Consider the following 23,500-nt stretch of genomic DNA (forward strand, 5'->3'; position numbering starts at 1 on the left):
CAGCTGCATAGTCCTGAGCCAAGATTCACGCCTGAATGCTTGAATCAACAGATCTAGTGGAGAGTGTGTGCAAACAACAGCCTAGCAAGAGCTCATTAACCTTTTTCTAGTCACAAAAGGATCAGATATGCTCATATTCACTAGCAGTAGCTTGCTAGTCAAGTTTTCAGGTTCTTTTTTTTTTTTTTTTTTTAACATTTATTCATTTTTGAGAGACAGAGAGAGACAGAGCACGAATGGGGAAGGGGCAGAGAGAGGGAGACACAGGATCAGAAGCAGGCTCCAGGCCCCGAGCCATCAGCCCAGAGCCCGACGCGGGGCTCGAACTCACAAACTGTGAGATCATGACCTGAGCTGAAGTCGGCCGCTTAACCGACTGAGCCACCCAGGCGCCCCAAGTTTTCAGGTTCTTAACAAATCCTCTCAAGTTCACACTAAAGATGTGTTCTACTTGGGGTCCTGAGACATCCCTTCACTTTACCTGAGGGACTCGGGTGTTTTTAAAAGTATTCAGAAGAAAAAGCACTTTTTCCTGGGTAATGGTTTGAAGTTCTCTCATATTAAGATAAAACTAGATGGTGCCTTTCTTTTATACTAATAGAAGATTCCAACAGCCTCAATTCCAGAGGGACTACTCCATACAGCTTCTTTAGTCATTTACTCTGCCAAGCTCAGATTCCTACAATATGTGAACTAAGAATGACAAACTGAGAGACTCAAATCTGGAGAAATTTAGTTTTATTTTAACAGGCTATAAATGTGATAGTGTGAGACCAAAACCAGATTTTTGTCTAAATGTGATCTGATTTGCCTATTCACAATCAGGTCCATATTCTGGGTTAAAAACAAAACAAAACAAAACAAAAAACCCTCAAATCAAAGCTTATGAAGACCAAGATCATGGCCCCATTTAGAACTGAAAAGTTCCTTCAGGTTGACCAGCTCTAACACATTCTGCTTGGATTTTAATGTATCTGAATATCCTACCATTCTAGTTCCTATCCTTTATCTTTAGACCCACTTTAAAAATAGAGGTAAAGTAGGAACATACCCCAAACATAATAAAACACAGATCATGGCAAAACACTGGCAATGCTATATTCAAACGAGCCAAAGAACCCGACAGAATACTAGACAGCAAAGAGAATGAACAACCTACTGTTTATACACAACAGTATGGATTAAGTTCACAACCTTAAGGTTGAATGAAAGAAGCCAGACACAAAGAGGATACACTTTTTCATTTCATTTATACAAAGCAAAAAAACAGACAAAACTAATCTGGGTTATGAGAAGCCAGACAGAGGTTACCCTTAAGGGATGGACAGTGACTACAAAGAGGCAGAAAGACGGCCAGTGAGGTGCAGTTAATGTTCTGTTTCTTCACTGTCTGCTGGTTCCATATTGTGCTGTTTTTGAAAATTCAAGGGTTCATACATAAGTAATAGCAGTACATTAATTTAACTGATTCTTCAAATAGCAGCAAAGGTAAAAACAGCAATAATTTATCAGAACCACACACACTTTCCTGCAAATTTACTTCAACAAAAAGTTAAAAGAAAAAAAAAGAGCCAAAGAAGCCATTATCAACAACAGTCTAGCTCACCTGAGGTCCAAAATCTTAATGATACAGGATCTCTGACCAAACTGCTAAACAGAAGCTCAATCACATTTGCTCAATCTATTTGCTATAAAGAGATACCATTCTATGAATCTACATACTCATTTCTTTGCTGCCTACACGTTTTCAGTTTTTCTAATATGTGATGACAGTAGGAAATTATGGTCCATTTGGGAACACAGCCCAGATGGCTGTTTCATATCCTTAGAGGTACCTGAATTAGAAAGAGGAAGAGGTTCTCCACTATGACTCTCTTGGGATCAGGATAATCAGCTCTCAATCCATTGACAGAGAAACATGGATACCAGGTACAAATGAGCCAACCAAAAAATTTTCTTAATAATTTTTAAGAATAAATACATACATACAAAGCATTTTATTTGGCAAGTGGCTGAAGAAGATGTCAAAGATTCAAAGCATAAGAAAGAACTGACTGGCATACCATCACTGGCTTGAAGAGAAAGGGGACTACATAGCAGGGAATGCAGGTGATATTTAGGAGCTTGGAGCAGCTGAGCATGGAAATGGTAAAAAGGAACTGAATTTTGCCAATGGTTAAGAATGATGTTGAAAGATGTTTTTCCCCAGAGCCTTCAGAAGGAAACTTTATGTGGTCAGTATCTTGATTACAGCCTTGTGATGCCCTGAGCAGGGAATCCCATGCCATGTCAGACTTCTGACCTACAAAACTGTGAGCTAATAAATGGGCGCTGTTTAAACACACACACACACACACACCTCAAAAACAAATGGGGCAAAGACTCCATCTTGCTATTAAGTTTATTAACCCTTTTATAACAAATCCTTTAAAAGAGTTAACTAAAAACAGGAAGGCTAGCTGGTAGAATTTCTCAAGACATAGACAACGAAATGAAAGGAAAAGCAGGGCATAATGTACAGAACTTCAGAATCAGTCCTTGAATCACCAGGTGAACTCTGTCGGTGTTGGGGCCATGACCCTTAGGTAGGGAGGAACAGGCACTGGCTTTGGTGTTCACAGAGCTCTCATCTAATCCAGCTTCAGCCATCTTCTGGTTGCATGACCTTAAACAAGTCACTTTACTTCTCTTAGGTTCAGTATCAATTCTTACATTGGTAGGTTTACACCAAATTAGAAAAAAAAAAACAAAAAACGCATGTAGACAAGCTTAAGAGTAATATTTCACATTCAATAAATAGCAAAAATATGAAAGCCTGATGATGTCAAGTGCTGTTTAGGGATGTGGAGAAATGAGAACTCAGCCACTACAAGATAAAGTGTATTTTAAATCAACCACTATAAGCAACAACTTGACAATATTTATTGAATGTGAAGATGTACATATCCTACTACACAGTAATTCCACTGCTGGACACGTGTACCCTAAAGAACTGTGTGCAAGGACATATGTACAAGAATGCTTATAGCAGCACTATTCCATTAACAGGAAGATAGATAAAAGAGTGATATATTCAGTGAATTTTTCAAATAGCAGCAATAAAAATTTAAAAACTTAACCAGAGGCACATTCACCAATATGGAGAACTCTTACAAATATAATGGTGAATAAAAAAATACAAGTGGCAGAGATTACTCACAATAAAATGCCATTTTTGTAAAACTAAAAACTATACAACATATTGCTTAGAGATAAATACATGACTAGAGATATTAAAAAAACAAACAAACATGGTAATAGTAGTCACCAAACAAACTTAAGACAGTAGTTACCTCCCAGAAGCAGGGGGGAAACGGCAAATGAAGAAGGGCACATCAGATGCCCAAACTGTATTTGTAACACTCTGCGTCTTTAAGTAATATGTAGGAATGATCTGGTAAATGGTTTTGAACCTACCTCTTTTATGACAGTTAATGAATCTGTAAAAAGTTTAAAGTACTTAATACTTCATGTATAACAAAATAAACACACGATAAACAACAGCTACTGCTGTTACGATGTGAATTGTAGGAGAGACTCCTGGCTTCTGAGAATATCACAGAAATGGTGGCACTGAAGTAGAGAAGAAAGCTCAGTAAATGGTCTAGATAACTTTCTTCTACCTAAGAATCCATGGTGGAGAACACTGTGAATATGGCTGGGAAAACAAATACCAGTTCAGTCTCTAGACACATACTGTCCTAATTTAGTGCTAACTCAGCTAGGTCATTTGTATCAACTGAAATGCTGCTACCAAAATCCTGAATCTTACCTTTCTGGCTCTGTTACCATTACAGTGAGCTCCAGCAGTGGACTGAGGATATCAGGATTGCTGACTGGAACCCTTCTACTCTGGGCCTGCTGGAGAGAGCACTGGCTTGGCAGCTGGAAGATTCAGGGTTTCTTGTCCTGACTCCATCACATATCAATTAAACGACCTTGGAAAAGTCTCCCAACATCTCCAAGGGGTCATTTATTTGGTCGGCAAAATAGGACCAACATGGATACAGGCCCAGTTGTTAAGAGCTAGGGCTCAACACCCACCCCCCCCCCCCCCCACCGCAGCCTCCATTTCCTAGCTGTGAGATACAGGCAAGTTTCTCAACCTTGCTAGGCCCCAGTTTTCTTATTTGTAACATAGAATAATAAAAGCACCAACCTCAGAGGATTGCTAGGAGTATTATTTGAATAATAAAGGCTCAGCATAGCGCCTGTCAGACAATAATTATTTAATATTAACTTGGGTTGTTATGAAGCTTATGAAAAGTGATAATGGATATGAAAAAGGTTGTATAAATTATAAAGCTCAGTAAATGCTAGCCTACATTTTCATTGCAACAACTACTTTAAATACTATTAAAAAGAAAAAAGCTTACAAACTCAGTACTAATGTATACAAATACCAAATTTCAAGAAAAAGAATTTATTTTCCTGGAAAATTCTGAAGCCAAGCATATATATCTTATCATGTACGAAAGACTGAGTTTGAAGTTTTAGAAATCTGTTTTAGAAACTAGAGCCGTCTTGGAGCACCTGGGTGGCTCAGTCAGTTGAGCGTCTGACTTCGGCTCAGGTCATGATCTCACAGCTCATCAGTTCTAGCCCCGCGTCAGACTCTGTGCTGACAGCTCGGAGCCTGGATCCTGCTTCAGATCTGTGTCTCCCTTTCTCTCTGCCCCTAACCCACTCATATTCTGTCTCTGTCTCTCTCAAAGTAAATAAACATTAAAAAAATTTTTTAAGTAGAAACTAGAGCCATCTCCAACTGTATGTGTAATAAGGCTCTCATGGAAGGTCAACTTGCTAGTTAAAACGATGAAAATCTTAAGTGTTTTCTGAAATCCCAAGATTCTAAAAGTCATGTTAATATATCTATAGCTAATTACTTGGAAGTACAGTTGACCCTTGAACAACATGGGTTTGAATTCATGGATCCACTCACCTGTGGATTTTTTCCAATAAATACAGTACTTGTATAAATAAATACAATTCAGTAAAGACTATAAATGTATTTTCTCTTATGATTTTAACATTTTCTTTTCTCTAGCTTACTTTATTGTAAGAATACAGTATACAATACATATAACATACAAAATATGGGTTGTTTACATTATTGGTAAGGCTTCTGGTCAACATAAGCTGTTAGTAGTAAAGTTTTGTGGGGATTCAAGTTATACATGGGGGGGCGCCTGGCTGGCTCAGTCATGGGAATGTGTAATTCTTGATCTCAGGGTCATGAGTTTAAGTCCTATGTTGGGTGTACAGATTACTTAAAAATAAATAAACTTAGAGAAAAAAAGTTACACATGGATTTTCAGCTATGGGAAGAGTCAGCACTCTTAACTCCCACACTATTCAAGGGTCAATTGTATTATACATTTTTAAAAAAAAAAAAAAAGCTCTTTCTTGGGGCTCCTGGTTGCCTTAGTCAGTTAAGTGTCTGACTCTTGATTTCTGCTCAAGTCATGATCTCAAGTTCGTGAGATGGAGCCCCACGCTATCAGCACAAGCCTGCTTGGGATTCTCTCTCTGTCTCGGTCTCTCTCTCTCTCAATAAGTAAAAATAAATAAATAAAAATTAGGGACACCTGGGTGACTCCATCGGTTGCGTGTCCGACTTTGGCTCAGGTCATGATCTCGCAGTTTGTGGATTCAAGCTCCACATTGGGCTCTGCACTTAGAGTTCAGAGTCTGGAGCCTGCTTCGGATTCTGTCTCCCTCTCTCTATCCCCTATCCCCCAACTCACACACTGTCTTTCTCTCTCCCAAAAATAAACAAACACAAAAAAATTAAAAATAAACAAAAATTAAAAAGCTCTTTGTTCCTGCTACGGCATTCTTCTAAAAATTCTGGAAGGGACTAAAGCCTTTTGAGACATACAAATTTTCCCATAAAATTCTAAAGGGCAATTCTCCTGCACCTGGGTTAGGACATGCAAGGATAAGATGTAAGTTATGAGATGGGACTAGAAATGAAAACCTCATAAATGCCTTAATAAAGCACCTGTATACTTGGTTAATCCAGTTCTAGGTTTCTGTAAATTTCTAATTTTCCATAGACACATACGCTAGCAAGGAAAAAAAAAGACAATAACAATGAAAAACAGTATCCGTGGAAAAACTTAGGGAATATTAAATGAGTAAGTGGGCTGAAACAATTCAAATATTTGTATAACCAAACAAATGAGTCATCATTCAAGGATGCTAGGGAACCAATTCATTATTTTGAAAACTGTAAATGAAGGGAACGAATCAAGCATTTGTCTTGCTTTTCCTATAACAACTGTACCACTGGGTGGTCAAATAGTAGGAGAAATAAGAGAATTAGAATTAGGGAAGTGACACACTGAGGATGAATGGTTGCAACACTAGACATTATATGACCCTGACAGAAGACCACATCACCACCTAGGAAGTCTTGTCCAAAAACCCCATGAATCTGATCAAGCCTCTATACTCAGCTGCCAATTTGTGGAAATACAGAGGTCAGAGATAGGAATATGCTAAAATATATTGTTGGGGATGCAAGCAGGAAAATCTAGGCTATGAAAAGCTCTATGCAGCAACCAACCTCATCCTTCAATAAATTAATTTCAGGGTGGGGAGGGGAGGGAGATAAGGATGAACCTATACCTACAGAGTAAAAGATATTTAAGGACCTATCACTCACTAACATTTGAACATTATGTGGACCCTAATCCAAATAAACTTTTAAAATTACAGGTTTTTATGAGACAACTAGAAATATGAAAACTAGATTGGCTATTAGTGATAATATTGTTTTTAAAAGAGTCCTCATCTTTGAGAGGTATATACTGAAATCTTTGTGAGTGAAGGGATATGCTATCTAGGATCTCTTCAAAACAATACAAGGGGGTGAATGGGAATGTGGATCAGTCTGGACGGGCCAGAAGCAGGGCAATGCATACACGAGATTCATTACAGTATTTGCTTATTTTTGTATGTTTTAAATTCTTCATTTAAGAAGGAGGGAGAGGGGCACCTGGGTGGCTCAGTCGGTTAAGCATCCAACTTTGGCTCAGGTCATGACCTCATGGCTTGTGAGTTCAAGCCACAAGTCAGGCTCTGTGCTGACAGCTCAGAGCCTGGAGCCTGCTTCAGATTTTGGGTCTCCCTCTTGCTCTCCGCCCTGCCCCCACTCATGCTCTATCTCTAAAAAATAAACATTAAAAAAATTTTTAAAAAAAATAAAAGGAGGGAGACAAAGAGAAGGAGGTAAGGGAGGAAAAGTAAATGATTAACTTTTATCAGGATCTGATTTTGTATCATTACCATCATCTCAAGATCAGGAGTCCTTCAGTTATCTTGTTTGCATTTCCTATTTTTCATTTCCAGTCCATTTTCCTGCTCTGTTCCTTCCTTTTCCTATGCAAAGTGTTCTTTGTTACAACTATTCTAACTTGTTTTCTCCAAAAGACACTGGGCTCACTCCTTGGTCCTTTCTTTTTGTCATAGTTCTGGGGGCCAACCTAACATTATGGTAAAGAACACCGGCTTTGAGTTCAGACTGACGTGATATCAAATCCCCGAACCCACAAAGAAAGTTCCACCACCACCCCACCTCCCTCTCCCTGCATGCCCCTCAAGGCCATTCTCTCTCAATACTCATTTCGACATCTGTCACAGGGCATGATGAAATTTCAGTACTGTGGTAAACATTAAGTGAAATCATATTAGGTAGAATACCTACTCAGTGTGTGGCATTTAATACTCATACAATAAATATTAGTTGCTTTTCCTCTTAAACGGCTCTTCCTTTCTTCTGCTTAAGAAAATCCTACCTACCCTTCAGGAGAATTCAGTTTGCATATCCTCTGAGGTCCTGGAGAATTCAATTCCAGGCAACCCTAAGCAGGCAGAATAGAATAGTGATTAAAAGTAACAGATCTGGGTTTAGAGCATGCCCCAGCACTTAAAGCTGAGTGATCACAAGCAATTTATCTTCTCTCAAGTCTTAGTTTACTCATCTATAAAATGGAAATAATAAGGGTATATACCTACTGGGAATACTGTAAGAATTAAATTAAACAATCCAGGTAAATTACTTAGCACAGCAGTCAATAAAAATTAGTGAGGAGGAGGACAAAGAAGAGATAATGATCCCAGAAAACTAAACCCAAGGTTATACTCCAGTGAAATCCTGGGTGTGTCTTAACTTTCCAACACAACTATAAGCACTTTGAATGTAAAGATACTGGTTACATTTCTTTGCATATTCTAATGTACTTTACATGTAGGGGGTTAAAAGAAGAATTACTTGTCAACTAAGAGAGAAAGACTCATCTGGGCCAACTTGTAAGACCCTGCTTAAATTCTTATCCTATAGTACAAACTACAAAACATAGTAAATAACTAAGTAACAAACCCCCCTTCTTCCACACGCCCTTCCACTTCACCTTTCATTCCACTTATAAAGGAGTGCCTGTTGTTTCCCCTACCTACTTGACTTCCTTCTTTTATTTTCTTTCCAGCTGCTCCCATCATGTCTGTGGTGTTAGGTTAGAGAAACAGATCACTAAAAAATGACCAGAACTAAGATTTTCTCTTTTCTTTTTCCTTTTCCAAAGTATTTTTTAAAATCCAACTTATTGGGGCGCCTGGGTGGCTCGGTCGGTTGAGCGTCCGACTTCGGCTCGGGTCATGATCTCGCGGTCTGTGAGTTCGAGCCCCGCGTCGGGCTCTGTGCTGACAGCTCAGAGCCTGGAGCCTGTTTCAGATTCTGTATCTCCCTCTCTCTGACCCTCCCCCATTCATGCTCTGTCTCTCTCTGTCTCAAAAATAAAAGGTTAAAAAAAAAAAAAAAAAATTAAAAAAAAAATAAAATAAAATAAAATAAAATCCAACTTATTAAACATTATTATAGACCCCAGACTTTTCTCCAACCACTTCACACGGACAACCTCACTTAATTCTCATGTCAACCTGATATGGGAGGAAACTGAGGCCTACAGAAGTTAAGCAACGTGCCCAGTGTCCCTGAGCTAGCCAGTGGTAGAGCAAATATTTAAATAGAGTGCTGCCCAACTTCGGAGGCCAAACTTTAAATCACCTAGAATATGCTAGTTAGAGGTGGGATTCCTGGCTGAAGTTTGAGGGTAGGAGAGCCATAAAGGGATTCAATGAAGACATGTGTGGAGACAGATTTAACACACAATATCTAGGAAAGCAACTTTCAAACAGAGTAACTAACTTGAAACAGAAAAATACTTGCCAGATGTCAGTTTGAGAATGTGAGAACTCTCAGCATGGGAACGAAGATACAAGAAAAAGAATAGTAATTTAAGGGCTTGTCCCACTTGGTTAGACAAAGGTTTGCAAAACCAAAAGCTTACCAGAATAAGACAGGTAACCTGCAGCTATCTTTTGACACAGATGTGCTTATGTAGTAAACATACAAACAGTCCCCACACACAAAAGGAGGCCTTCTTCTGCTCATCCTGAAAAGTGTCACCCTCTCAGCCTTTCGTTTTTCCATTTGTGATAAATGGGTAAAAGAAATATTTCACATTTATCCTTAAATTTTAAAACTGTGGAATATTTATAAATGTTTAAACATACAGACTTACACCATGTACACCTATGTACTCACCACCCAGTTTTACCACTCTTCACATTTTGCCACATTTTGTTACAAATCTTTCTCCTCCTAGAGATACAGTCTCTCCTGCCTGTCTGTCTCCCCACTCGCAGACATACTAAAGGGAAGTTGGTGTTTAAGCATTCTCATGCACATTTTATACTAGATCATATACATATACAGACATTACGAGATGCAGTATTGGTTTGCCTGTCTTCAAATTTTATAGAAAGCTATCACCCAAAACACATTCTGCAACTTGCATTTTGCTCAAAATATTTTGCTCTTTACCTGGTTTCATACATGAGTTCTAGCTCACTCATTTTAGCTTTTATAGAATACTCTACTGTATGCATAGACCAAAATGTATTAATTTATTCAACTGTTGCTGGACATTTAAGTCATTTCCTACTTTTCACTAATTCAAAAAATGCTTCATGAGAATTCTTGTGTATGTTCCCTGTGCGCAATAACTAAAGTTGTTTCTCTCTAGAGTACTTGTGAAGAAATGAATTCCTTGGGTCAAAGGGAGTAGGCATCACTTTATTAGACATTGCCAAATTGTTTTACAAGGTGGATGAACCAATTTATTTTCCCATCAACAGCATCTGAGTTTCTGTTTTCCTGCATCCTCACCATAATCCTCAGTTCCGCCTGACTTTGTTGTTGCCAACCTGATAGGTGTCAAATGGTATCTCAGTGTTTTTATTTTTTAATTATTTATTTTAATTTCCCCCTGATTTTAATGATTTGAGCATCTTTTTTATGTTTACCCAAATACCCTCTTCTGTAAACTCCATATTCATATCCTTTGCCTATTTTTTCTAACGAGCTGTTTTATCTTTTACTTATTTACTTATACAACTTTTTATGTTACATGCTTTGCAAATACCTTCAATGAGTGTATGGATTATCTTTTGCTTTTATGTCTATTGAACAGAAATTTTAAATTTTGATGAAATCAAATTTATCTTTAAACCTATGATTTATCTTTATCTCTAAAAGATACGGTTTGTGATATTAGTATCAGATGTACAATCCAGTGACTCAACAATTCTATACTCTACTCAGTGTTCGTGTAAGTGTACTCTTAATCCCCTTCACCTATTTCACCCATCCCTCTACCCACCTCTCTTTTGGTGACCATCAGTGTCAGTTTGTCCTCTATAGTTAAGAGTCTGTTTTTTAGTTTATCTCTTTTTTTCTTTTAAGAATGCTTTCCTTAAGATGAAAAAAATCTGTATTTTCTTCTACAAGTTGTAAAGTTTCCTTCCCATAATTAGGTCTAATTGACCTGGAATTTATTTTTATGCATGGTATGACATAAGCATCTAATTTTACTTATTTCTACACAGATAACTAGTTTCTCCTCTCTTCATCTATTTGTAATGTACCTCTGTCTTAGGTCAAATTTCTATGTGTGCTATGTTTCTAGGGTCCATAATCTCTTATCTTCCTGTATTCTTGCAATAGTTCCGCTACTGTAACAACTAGAACAGTAAGTCTTGGTATCTGGGAGAATTAGTCCCTTCTTTGTTGTTCTTAGTATCTTAGTTATTCTTGGCCCTTTACTCTTTCTTATTAATTTTATAATCAGATTATCAGGCTCTTCAAACAAACAAAACAAAACTAGGGCTTTCAATTGGCACTGCATTGAATTTGGATAAATTTGGGGTGAACTTACCTTTGTGTGATACTGAGGTTACCCATTCATGAACATGGTTTATCTCCCCATTTACTCAGGTATTCTTTTATATCCACTATATATTTCTCACACCTCTTATTAGATTCATTTCTAAACACCTTAAAGCTACTTTTATACTGTAAATGAAATTATTTTTCCTGTAATGTTTTTCTAAATTAATTACTATGGATACAAAAATACAATTTTGGTGTTTCTTGTCTTTAGGCAACCTGGGTGAATTATCTCAGTGTTCAGGAATAAGTTTTCCTTCCTTTTCTACCTCTTTTTCTTTTTTTTCTTTTGCTTCCTTTCTACCTCTTACATAGCACATTGTCTTCTCTTGTTTTACTGCAATGATACAGCTGAATAAAAAAGTTATTACAGGGTATTCCTGTTTTGTTTTCACCTTTCAATGGAAATCCTTTTGAAACCTCATCAATAATTTTCATGTTTGATGCAGGCTTTTATCAGCTCCAGAGTTTTTTGTTGTTTTTGTTCATGAACGAGTGCTGAGCTTTATCAAATGTCTTTTCTGAGCCTACTAAAATGACTGCCTAACACTATGGACTATTTACACTGTGGGTTGGAACCCATTTGATTGTAATGAAATAAATTTAATGTATTGACAGACCAGAATTTTTTTTTTTTTTTTTTTTTTTTTAAAGAAACAGAATATAACAAGGTATACCAAGATATTAGGCAGATACTGTTTGGTAAAAATTTTTGTTTTATCTGCTTACACAAACACACGTATATGTGCTCTGAGTTGCTAAGTAAAACGTGCTTCTTACAGTGGGTTGTATACAAAAGAGTTTGAAAGCAACTGATCTATACTATTTTGAAGCATGAAAAACCCACTAGAAAGGACAAACATCTTATCGCAAGGTTTTCTTAAAAATAAATAATGCTTGGGGGCACCTGGGTGGCTCAGTCTGTTGAGCGTCCCAACTTTGGCTCAGGTCATGATCTCAGGGTTCGTGAGTTCAAGCCCCACATCAGGCTCTGTGCTGACAGCTCAGAGCCTGGAGCCTGCTTCAGATCTGTGTCCCTCTCTCTCTCTCTGCTCCTCCCCTGCTCACGTTCTGTCTCTCTCTCTCTCTCTCAAAAATAAATAAATGTTTAAAAAAAAAAAATAAATAAATAAATAAATAAATAAATAAATAATGCTTGGCTTTTGTTCATTTAAAAATAGCCAGCTTGGGCGCCTGGCTGGCTCAGTCAGTTAAGAAATCCGACTTTGGCTCAGGTCATGATCTCACAGTTTGTGGGTTCGAGGCCTGCCTTGGGCTCTGTGCTGACAGCTCAGAGCCTGGAGCCTGCTTCAGATTCTGTGTCTCCCTTTCTCTCTGCCCCTCCCCAGCTCACATTCTGTCTCTCTCTCAAAAAAAATAAATAAATAAAAACATTAAAAAAAATAAAAATAGGGGCACCTGGGTGGCTTAGTTGGTTAAGCATCCGACTTTGGCTCAGGTCATGATCTTGCGGTTTCTGAGTTCGAGCCCCAATTCAGGCTCTGTGCTGACAGCTCAGAGCCTGGAGCCTGCTTCAGATTCTGTGTCTTCCTCTCTCTCTGCCCCTTCCCTGCTCGTGCTCTCTCTCTCAAAAATAAATAAACATCAAAAAATAATAAAATAATAAATAAAATAAATAAAAATACCCAGCTTTTCCTGATACTTTTATTTTAAAAATGTTTTAAATATATTTTTGATATTTTAAATATTATTATTATTAACATGTCATACTCTCTTGATGGAGAAAATGACCCACATTCACAGAAACATCTTAAGTCACTCAAAAGTAACAGAAGTAAATTAAGTATGAATTTTTGACAAGGATTCTTCTTCAAGGATCATTTCTGTAAAATGTTATATGTATAATTTCCAGCGTGAGGGTATACAGCTTCCATCATATTTTCAAACATATCTGTGACCTTAAAAACAGACAGAACCTCTCCTCCAAAAAGTTTAAAGTTAGTTTATACTTCTAAAATCAGAAGGTAACCTGGCATTTGCACATTTTCTATACTTTTCTATGGAGTCTGGCTCAGTCATCTTTTAGCTGTTTATATTACCTCATACTTTGCTGACTAACTGGTTGGCCTTGTCAGTGGGTTATAAAAACAAGCCTGCCCTCAGAATCCATCCATACATATATGACCATTCAATGTTTCTCTTTGCCCATCCCTCCCAAAACCTTCCTCTAGAACACTTTAAGGCTGTTCCTTGTTTGTGACCAGAAGTAATATTACCCACCTTATTCACTGTATTTATTTTTGGAAGATCTGTGGCTGCTTCCTGATTATGCTGATTACAATTTGTCACCAGTGAGGCTGTTTCAAAGAAAGCAACTCCCAAAGAGGAGCTCCAACACGTTCTACACAATAGCAGCATTGTTGGTGTAAGTAATCTAACCTACCAGAGGGACTACTTAAAGGACAACTACCATTTGGATGTAATGATTTTGAAATTTGTTTTTTTTAAACTCACATCCCCTTCTTAGGGTGCCTGGGTGGCTCAGTGGGTGTTAAGAGTCTGACTCATGGTTTCCACCCAGGTCATGATCTCACGGTTTGTGGGTTCACGCCCTGCGTAGGGCTCCACGCTAACAGTGTGGGGCCTGCTTGGGATTCTCTCTCTTTTCACCCCCCCCCCCAAAGTAAATAAATAAACTTTAAAAAATAAATCTCACCTCCCCTTTTTGACATGCCATGCATGCTGATGTTCTCCACAAAGGCTACCTTTCAAACAACTCAGCATTACATAGACATTTTAGGGACCACAGGATTCATCTTAACAATGACATCGATATTGAGTGCCAAGTGCTAGAAGTCTAAAGAATATCATTGTTTCCGGGGCGCCTGGGTGGCGCAGTCGGTTAAGCGTCCGACTTCAGCCAGGTCACGATCTCGCGGTCCGTGAGTTCGAGCCCCGCGTCAGGCTCTGGGCTGATGGCTCGGAGCCTGGAGCCTGTTTCCGATTCTGTGTCTCCCTCTCTCTCTGCCCCTCCCCCGTTCATGCTCTGTCTCTCTCTGTCCCAAAAATAAATAAAAAACGTTGAAAAAAAAAATTTAAAAAAAAAAAAAAAAAAGAATATCATTGTTTCCAATCACAATGTATAAAAACTCCTAATTTGGGGCATCTGGCTGGCCCAGTCGGAAGAGCATGTGACCCTTTATATTGGGGTCATGAGTCTGAGCCCCACATAGGGTGCAGAGACTAGTAAAAAAAAAAGAAAGAAAGAAAGAAAGAAAGAAAGAAAGAAAGAAAGAAAAAAGATAAATAAACTGAAAAAAAGAAACAAAAACAAAAACAAAAAACTCCTTTTAATTCTGCAATGCTATGCTAATTTCCTGGCTGCTGTTGGATATATTGGAATGGTATCCAAACTGAAAGAAAGCTGTCTTTATAGTCTTAAAAAACGTTCTCCAAATTAAGTTATATAATATGCATAAATTTGTAAGTACACTAAGCAATCTATTATTTTTATGCCATTTTATAATCCCCAAAGCAGTATTTTAATCATAGCAACCTGTTAACAACGATTACATCTGGTGAGTGGGATTGGCAGGAGATGAGGAAAAGAGAGAGTTTTTGTGTTTGCTTCTTGAATACTTTTGCACTATTTAAATATTTAAATTAAACATGTACTTCTTTCCTAATGTTTATTTATTTATTTTGAGAGAGAGAGTGTGTGTATGTGTGTGGGGGGGAGGGACAGAGAGAGAAGGAGAGAGGATCCCAAGCAGGCTCCACACTGTCAGCACAGAGCCTGCCACTGGACTCGAACCCATGAACGGTGAGATCATGACCTGAGCCAAAAACCTGGAGTTGGACACTTAACCAACTGAGCCACCCAGACACCCCTAAATATGTATTTTTTAATGAACATCTGAATAACGAAAAAGGGTACAATTATGAAGTCAAGAATCTCCACATTTATTTTATTCTACTCCCTGTCATCCCACCCCTAGTCTCCTTCCAGGAGACTATAGCACTCTATGTAGAACTCTTCTACAACTTTCCAGCTCCCACACAGCCAGCCCCAAGAAGGACAGTAGGCATGTGTAGGGAGTACAAGCGGAGGTCATGGGAGCCAGAGGATTCAAGGAGCCTAGAAATGAGCACTTAAAAAGCACTTCTCTTTGGAAGGTAGATTTCAGAATACAAGGATCTATTCTCTTCTCTCTTTGAAATGCTAGTTAACATCTATTCACACCTTTAACAGCTCTATTCCTTAAACATTTAGGCCTCTGTTTAAATGAGGGCCGGGGCACCTGGGTGGTTCAATCCCTTAAGCGACCAACTTCAGCTTAGGTCATGGTCTCACAGCTTGTGAGTTCAAGCCCCGCATCAGGTTCTGTGCTGACAGCTCAGAGCCTGGAGCTGCTTCGTATTCTGTCTCCCTTTCTCTCTGCCCCTCCCCCACTTGCACTCTGTCTCTTGTCTCTCTCTCAAAAGTAAATAAACATTAAAAAATAATTTTTTTTAAATGAGGGCCAGAGTAACCCCTCAGGAGGGCTAAATAATTGCTTAGGTCACTACTACTACAATTTTAAGAATATCATCCCAAGTTTTATGTATGAAGTCCACTGTCAAGAGCCTATTTGCATCTTTTTGAACTACTAGCCAAAATGCTAGTCACCTGTTAAAGGGATTATAACCACTTCATTCTTACGGTTTCTGAACTCTGAATTCCATCCTATACCTTATTATCCAACAAACTTGCTTCATATTTGATCACTCTTCTTAATAACCCATCACTTTTTCCATGAAACTCACATACCTAAGCTTCAGCCTCATCTCAGATCACAAGTCACAAATATAAATGCTGACACAGAGACCAAGCAGACGACCTAAGTGTAGTGGTATGGTAAGAAATAACAGGGAGTAGCAATGATGTAACAACCTTTCCTCAGGACTGGGAGTTTATAAAGAACAGCACAGATAGGAATGGGAGTTCCAAAATCCTCTAACCTGAACTATAAAATACAATACTGTAAAAAGAGGCCAGGGGTTTAAATGAGGTCAGAGAGAACTAATGCATGAAAGCCGCTGTTGACAAACCTGTCCCAAATTTGCTGAAGGGGTGTTTGGGATTCCCCGTAGCTTTTTCCAACTGAAAGAGTCTCCAGGCATCATTCATCACATTCTTCTCATGTTCTGAATCAACTGCATTCACCTCTCTGTCTTTGCAACTCTCATCAAACAAGGGGCACAGGAAAAACTGTGCAAACCTAAGGGTAGGAAACACAATTAACAATTTGAAAGCTATTATTTTAAAAGAGTAGCCTTTAAAAATATATTTGAAACTCAACAGATAGGAAGTATGAATTCTACAGAACCAAAAACACTACCATTGCAACCAAGAAAAAGAAATGCAAAATAAGTTTTAAAAAGTAACAAAAGAAAAATATTGGACATGTATAAATTCAGAGAAGTCGATCTACCCCAGAGATATTAGTGAAAATATACTCAGATCTACCAGACTGCCCCCGACCCCAACACACACTTCAGAGGCTGGACTTGGGCTTCTAAGTGGCTACAGATCAGAGGTTCCCATCACCTCCTCTGGTTCAATAAATTTGCTACAACAGCTCACCTGACTCACAGAAACATTTTACTCACTAGATCACCAGTTTATTATAAAAGGAAATAATTCAGGAAGGGCCAAATAGAAAGGATGCACAGGGATGTACATGGGAAGAGGCATGGAAGCTACTCTCCCCAAACCTCCATGCTTTCACCAACCTGGAAGTTGTACAAATCCTGTCCTTTTGGGTTTTTATGAACACTTCATTACATAAGCATGATTGATTAAATCATAAGCTACTGGTAACTGAACTCAATCTCCAGCCCCACTTGGAAGGTCTGGGATTTGGAGAGAAAGTTCCAACCTTTCTATAGCAGGGCTGGTTGCCCTGGAAACAAACTGTCAGGTTACCTAGGGGATTCCCCAAAGTCACCTTATTAACATGCCAAAAGACACCTTTAATACTCTCATCACTTAGGAAATTCCATGGGTTTTAGGAGCTATGGGCCAGGAACAGGAAGAAAAACCAAATATAGATTTCTTATTATAAATCAAAATATCACAACAGCAAAAAGTCAAGGCAGACTTATGAAGACAGTAGCAATCTATTTAAGATTTGCAATTTGGCAAGTCATGAAAATCCCTGTTATATATCGCTAATTCTCCAAAAAAGGAAAAGGCAGGTGACAGTTCTTGGGCAAAAAAATCTTAAACTTTTACAGTCTGAGGTGCAACTGCACTTAAGACTCAGACATTTTAGGACAAACTAAGTGACCTACTTTTTAAAGGCTCTATTTGAATGTTTTTTCTTCCTCTAGAGAAAAACAAACAAACTTTATTAGTGGGGAAAAAATGATGGAATAAAAAAACCTATGACACAGTAGTTTGACTAAGACACAATTATGAGCTTTTATAAAATATTAAAAGAATTTTAAAATTTTAATAAGCAGTGATTCAACAAATAACATGTCATGTAACTCTGGCGTAAGTAACCAAACGCTTTTCTTGAGGTTATTCTTTAGTAGTAGTAGTACTAAAGTTTAACTAAAATGACTTTAGTTATAAGTTAACTCTCCTATATCAGGTTACAATTTAAAGTATGATTTCATGTAATAAATCTTAAACTTTAGATTCCATTTTATAAAAATTAAGATCCAGAATTCAGATGAAGCCACAAGCAGAGTCTGAATGGGGCCTTAAGAGACTCCTGAGTCTATGGACATCTCAGCAACTGTATTTCACAGTTCAGCTGTCAAAGAGACTGTTATCACTACCTGATATTTATTTTATGCACACAGTAAATACGATACTGTGCTAAGCACTTCACACAAACCAATCCAAAGGGAAACTCCACCTCTCTATACGCGGGAACAGCTATTTATGGATAGGTAACCTCTTTTACCTATCTCAATACATTTAAGCTGGTAAAAGCGCCTAATAGCTACATACCACAGCTGGATAGGTCCACGTAAAGGGTCACGATAATGACACAGTAGAATCAATATTTTAAAAACATGCTCTTATGTAAGAGGTTTTTTTTTCCCCCTCTGAGTCAAGTAACAGACATCCTCCATCATACAGAGATTATATGAACATCTGCTGTAGCATTTGTAAAGCAGGAAATTAAATTCAGTGTATGATCCCAGGGAACTCATTAATGGTAGTCTTCTGGGAATACATATAAAAGATGATTACACTTCAAAGCTGCTGCCTAAAGACTGAAACATAATCTAGAATAAGTAAGAAACAGACCACTATGACCTAGCCATGTATCCTGAACCCATGCCTCTGCCTTGTTAATGTTCTTTGCACTAAGGAATAAATTCAAACTATTAGGTTTTCAAAAAATATGTAATGACTATTATCAATATAAGCAAATAAAGCTATCACTAAAATGGCTAAGTCAACGTTAATTATAGACCCATAAAAAAGCTGCAGAATTACACCTTCTTGGCAATATAGAAAACTGTAAAAAGTTACCAAGGAAAAATTACTTTGGATAATTAATCAAAACACTAATATGACAAAAAATTAGAAATTGTTAGCTGTGTAGAAAACTAAGAAATTAAATTGACCTAATGGAGCTTGCTCCAGGAAATACTTTCACAAAATGTCCCCAGGGTTGAAAACAGCAGGTCAAAACATTTTGTGTCACCACAATGAGACATCACCTCACACCAGTCAGAATGGCTATTATCAAAAAGGCAAGAAATAACAAGTGTTGACCAAGGATGTGGAGAGAAGGGAGCCCTTGTGTCGGTGGGAATGTAAACTAGTGTAGCCACTGTGGAAAACAGTATGGAGGCTTCTCAAAAAGTTAATAGAATGACCATGTGATTCAGCAATTCCACTTCTGGGTATTTACCCCCAAAAAAACAAGAAACAAAAAACACTAATTTGAAAAGATTTATGCATCCTTATGTTCACTGTGGCATTATTTATAATAGCCAAGATATGGAAACAACCTAAATGTCCATGGATGGATAAATGGATAAAGAAGATATAGTGTATATATATGCAATGGAATACTACTCAGTCATTAAAAAAAAAAAAATGAAATGTTACCATTTACAACAAGATGGATGGACCTAGGGGCTATTATACTAAGTGAAATAAGTCAGAGAAAGACAAATACCATATGATCTCACATATATGTGGAATGTAAGAAACAAAAGTCACAGACACAGAGAACAGACTGATGGTTGTCAGAAGAAAGGAGGTTTGGGGGTTCGGTGAAAGGAGTCAAAAGATACACACTTCCAGTTATAAAATATTAAGTCACAGGAATATAATGTACACCATGGTAACTACAGCGAATAATATTGTATTGCATACTCAAAAGTTACAACAGAGTAAATGTTAAGTTTTCATAGTAAGAGAAAAAAATTTTTGTAACTTTGTATGATGACATATGGTAACTAGACTTACACAGTAGGGATCATTTTGCAATGTACACAAATACTGAATCATCATGGTGTACATCTGAAACTGATATAATGTCAATTATACTTCAATTAAAAAAAATTCTATATCCACTAAGCATAGACTAGAGTAACTAAAGGAGAACAGAATGTTTAAGTTCTACATTCTGGAATAGGAGCATATTTGAAAAGAAATCCATGACACTGTAACAGTTTATTCTTCATCACGTGCTTCAGATATAATACCAATTAGAATGGGAAGGGCTGGGGAGAATTTTATAAGTCCATAAAATACTGTGTAGGGCCGAAGACTGGTTTAAAGTCATGCCATTATTTTTCCTCTACCACAAAATAAATAGACAGTATCACTCATTTTCTTTTTTTTTTTTTTATAAAACGCATGGAAAAATACTGGTTAAAATATTTTTTGTTAAGCTACAAAGCTGTGAAGACATCTTTGTAAAAATAATAATTATTACTACTATTAGTGTAATAAAGTGCACAAAGTTGAATAATCTATAAGATATCAGCATTACCTGTCTAGGGCACCTTCTAGGTGTTCATGGGAAACATCAAAATAGTAATTGGTATGTTCTCCACTAGTAAAGGCATTTGAACTTCCTGCATGCTCACTAAGAAACTGGCTGTATTCATTTTCTTTAGGGTATTTCTTTGTTCCCAAAAATAGCATATGTTCACAAAAATGACTTAAGCCAGCAATATTTGGAGGATCTGACAATGAACCTGAAAGACAAGAGAAAAACACATACAACAAAAGTTTTTTTTGTTTTTGTTTTTTGTTTTGCAGATGATCTGCAAGTTCTGTTAACATGACAACTCCAACCACACAATGAGAGAAAGTTAAGCACAGGCTGCTCTAAAATGGTACTGTTTAGGTTACAGCCTCAGCTCATGATATTAATTAGTTAGCAACTTTGGGCAGATTACTTAGCCTCTCTGGACATTACCTTTCTCACACATCACAATGGAGGGAAGGTAAGACTTGAATTCATTGTTTTATAAGAGCAAGAGCTCCTAGTTCTTACATTTTATTGCAGGAGATAATACAATGTAGTGGTAAGAACATAGATTTAGGGTTACCAGCTCTGCTGACTGTGAAATTCTGAGCGCAATACTTTATCTTGACTCACTTTATATATATATATATATATACACATACGTATATATGATCTAGGGAGTTGTGTGAACACAAATTAGATGATATTTGCAAACCACACTACGTTGTACTTGGCAATAATTATTTGTTCAACACTCGATGGTTATTACCTTATTTCCTCAATTTTAAAATGTCATTGAGTTAAAGTTTTTCAGAGAGGAAAATAAGAAAAATACTTATGTACGTATAGACAAGAATCTACTTGATTAAGGCCACATTAAACATGGAGGAAATATCCACACAAGAATCTAGAAAATATGGTATTTCCTAGTATACCAAAAGTGTACAAAAGTAAAAGCATTATCACTGTTACTGTAAAGGATGGGAATTAATTTGCCTGCTGCTAAGTCACCTTAGCTGAGAACCTAACAAAATGACTTGGTAAATAAATGTAAGATTATTTGATTTTGACAAATGTAGATTGCTAATTGGACTATTGTACAAGGTAATGTACATCAAACTGATAATCATGAGGTCTTTATTTGCACACACATGGCAAGTTGTAATAAATGTCAACATTAGATCAAGAAAACAGAACAAAGCTTAATTCACAATTTTAAATTGTACCTATGTGTACATCAAGTGCTGCCGATGACTTATCCGTGGTCGGATCACTGATAAGAAGTACTTTGATACCATTGGCCAGCTCTAATCCACGGTATTCTCGCTTGTCTTCAGGAGATTTGATAATGTGATTTCCTAGTCTCTTGATAGCTGGATTATTCATCTTGCTGTAAGTCTTTTCTTGGAAGCTGAAAATAAAAACATTAGTAATTGTTGCATTGTAGCTTTTTCTTTTTTTAAGAATAAAGAATAGGGGCACCTGGGTGGCTCAGTTGGTTTAAGCATCCCATTCTTGATTTTGGCTAAGGTCATGATCTCACGGTTCATGGGATCAACCCCCACAACAGGCTCTGTGCTTCATAGCATGGAGCCTGCCTGGGATTCTCTCTTTCTCTCTGCCCCTTCCCCAGTTGCATGTGCACGCATGCACTCTCAAAATAATAAACATTTTTTAAAAAAGGTTAAAAAAAAGAATACAGAATAATATCAAGCAAACCCATATAATACATCATCAGATAAAAAAATATATCTGGAGGAAACTTTTTTTATAGCTTATCTACAGGGGATAATCATTCCTCTCCTCCCTTTTACCCCTCATTGTTTTGTTAGAGAAATACTAACAATATTGTTTTTGTGGAGTCATATTTGATCTAGGAGAGCACTTGGATGGGGTTTTGAGACAGGATAGGTTGGGTGATGAGCTGGTCAGTATGCTGACCTAGAACAGAGTTTTAATTACCAATAACTGCTTTCCCACATGTTTTGGAAATATTTACTAAAGTAAGATGAGAGGTTGTGTAAGGATTATTACTGGATCAACCAAAAACATTGCTCAACCTAATGACATTCAAAGATAGGGCAGATCTAGAATTCATGGGTCTGATATGCACATGCTCAGAACACAGGGGGCAATCCCCAATGAGAAAAAAAAGTCCTGTAAAGTCCTATACAAAATAAGAGATCTGGGCTTCACTATGAAGATGGCAAAAAAGGGGCACCCGGGTGGCTCAGTTGGTTAAGCATCCGACTTCAGCTCAGGTCATGATCTTGTGGTTTTTGAGTCAGAGCTCCGCATCAGGCTCTGTGCTGACAGCTTAGAGCCTGGAGCCCGCTTCGGATTCTGGATCTCCCTCTCTCTCTGTCCCTCCCCCACTGGCAGCGCATGCTCTAAGATAAACAATAAAAAATGTTTTTAAAAAAAGAAAGCAAAAGAAAAAACAAAACTACAAACAAAAAGTGGGAAGGACCCAAGTAATTTTTATAATATGGTGAAGAATTGAATGCCAGAGCAACAACAGTCCAGTGATCTTAACAAGAATGCAAGATAAGTTCTCTTACAAAGGACTTCCCATCCTCTGATAGTCCTCTCCTTCCCTCTCTAGGAAAGCTGAGTTACAGGATGTGCTATTAGCACACAGAATTCCGTGGGAGTGTTTGGTATTAGTGTAGAAGGGATTTTCCAGAATCTGAAATATGCATGTTTTTGAGACTAAGAGTAGATGCTATTTGTGTCTATGTTGGGGATCATTTAAGAGACAAAAATCAGCCTGTTATTATCGGTAGGCCAATAAAACTAATCAGGTAAAGCCCCAAACATCCGAGACTACAGAGGAAAAATGACCCTATGCTAGCATATTTTCTTTTTACCTGGAAGACAAAAGTAGTAGATCTGACTGCTTCTTAAAGACAGATAGACATCCAGATTTAAAGGTAAATCAGAAGGGGCATAAGTAGGCATTCAATTATTTTCAAGAATTTTTTTGCGCATTAAAATATCTGGAAACTAAGGAAGGGAAAAATCCAGTTTGCTTTTACCAGAATACCTTCCTCTCTGAAATTATCTAACTATTCTTCTGGGTAACAATTGATAAACCAAAGAGGTTTGTTCCTATTAATATTGTCCCCTAGATCTCCCTTTAAGAAGACTATTTGAAATTTTAAAAATCAATACTATAGGTTAAAAATCACATAGTGCTTGGGTACTATGG

General features: G+C 37.5%; 1 protein-coding gene across 9 annotated transcripts in view; it reads right to left on the minus strand.

Moving 5' to 3' along the window:
* The window catches only part of IDE (insulin degrading enzyme), a 195,033-nt gene that overhangs the window by 52,701 nt on the left and 118,832 nt on the right, over positions 1 to 23,500 (minus strand). For 7 of the 9 annotated variants that reach the window (XM_042909112.1, XM_042909111.1, XM_042909110.1 and 4 more), the window contains 3 exons: positions 21,516 to 21,700; positions 20,308 to 20,515; positions 16,385 to 16,554 (listed from right to left, as the gene is read on the minus strand). In XM_042909112.1, the coding sequence (XP_042765046.1) occupies positions 16,385 to 16,554; positions 20,308 to 20,515; positions 21,516 to 21,675 (538 nt within the window). In that variant the 5' untranslated portion in view covers positions 21,676 to 21,700. Of the gene's footprint in view, positions 1 to 3,811; positions 3,898 to 16,384; positions 16,555 to 17,068; positions 17,105 to 20,307; positions 20,516 to 21,515; positions 21,701 to 23,500 lie in introns of those variants that run through there. The other 2 variants (XM_042909113.1, XM_042909114.1) reach the window with 2 other exon arrangements.

This window comes from Panthera leo, chromosome D2, assembly GCF_018350215.1.
Source record: "Panthera leo isolate Ple1 chromosome D2, P.leo_Ple1_pat1.1, whole genome shotgun sequence".
NCBI classification, from domain to species: domain Eukaryota; kingdom Metazoa; phylum Chordata; class Mammalia; order Carnivora; family Felidae; genus Panthera; species Panthera leo.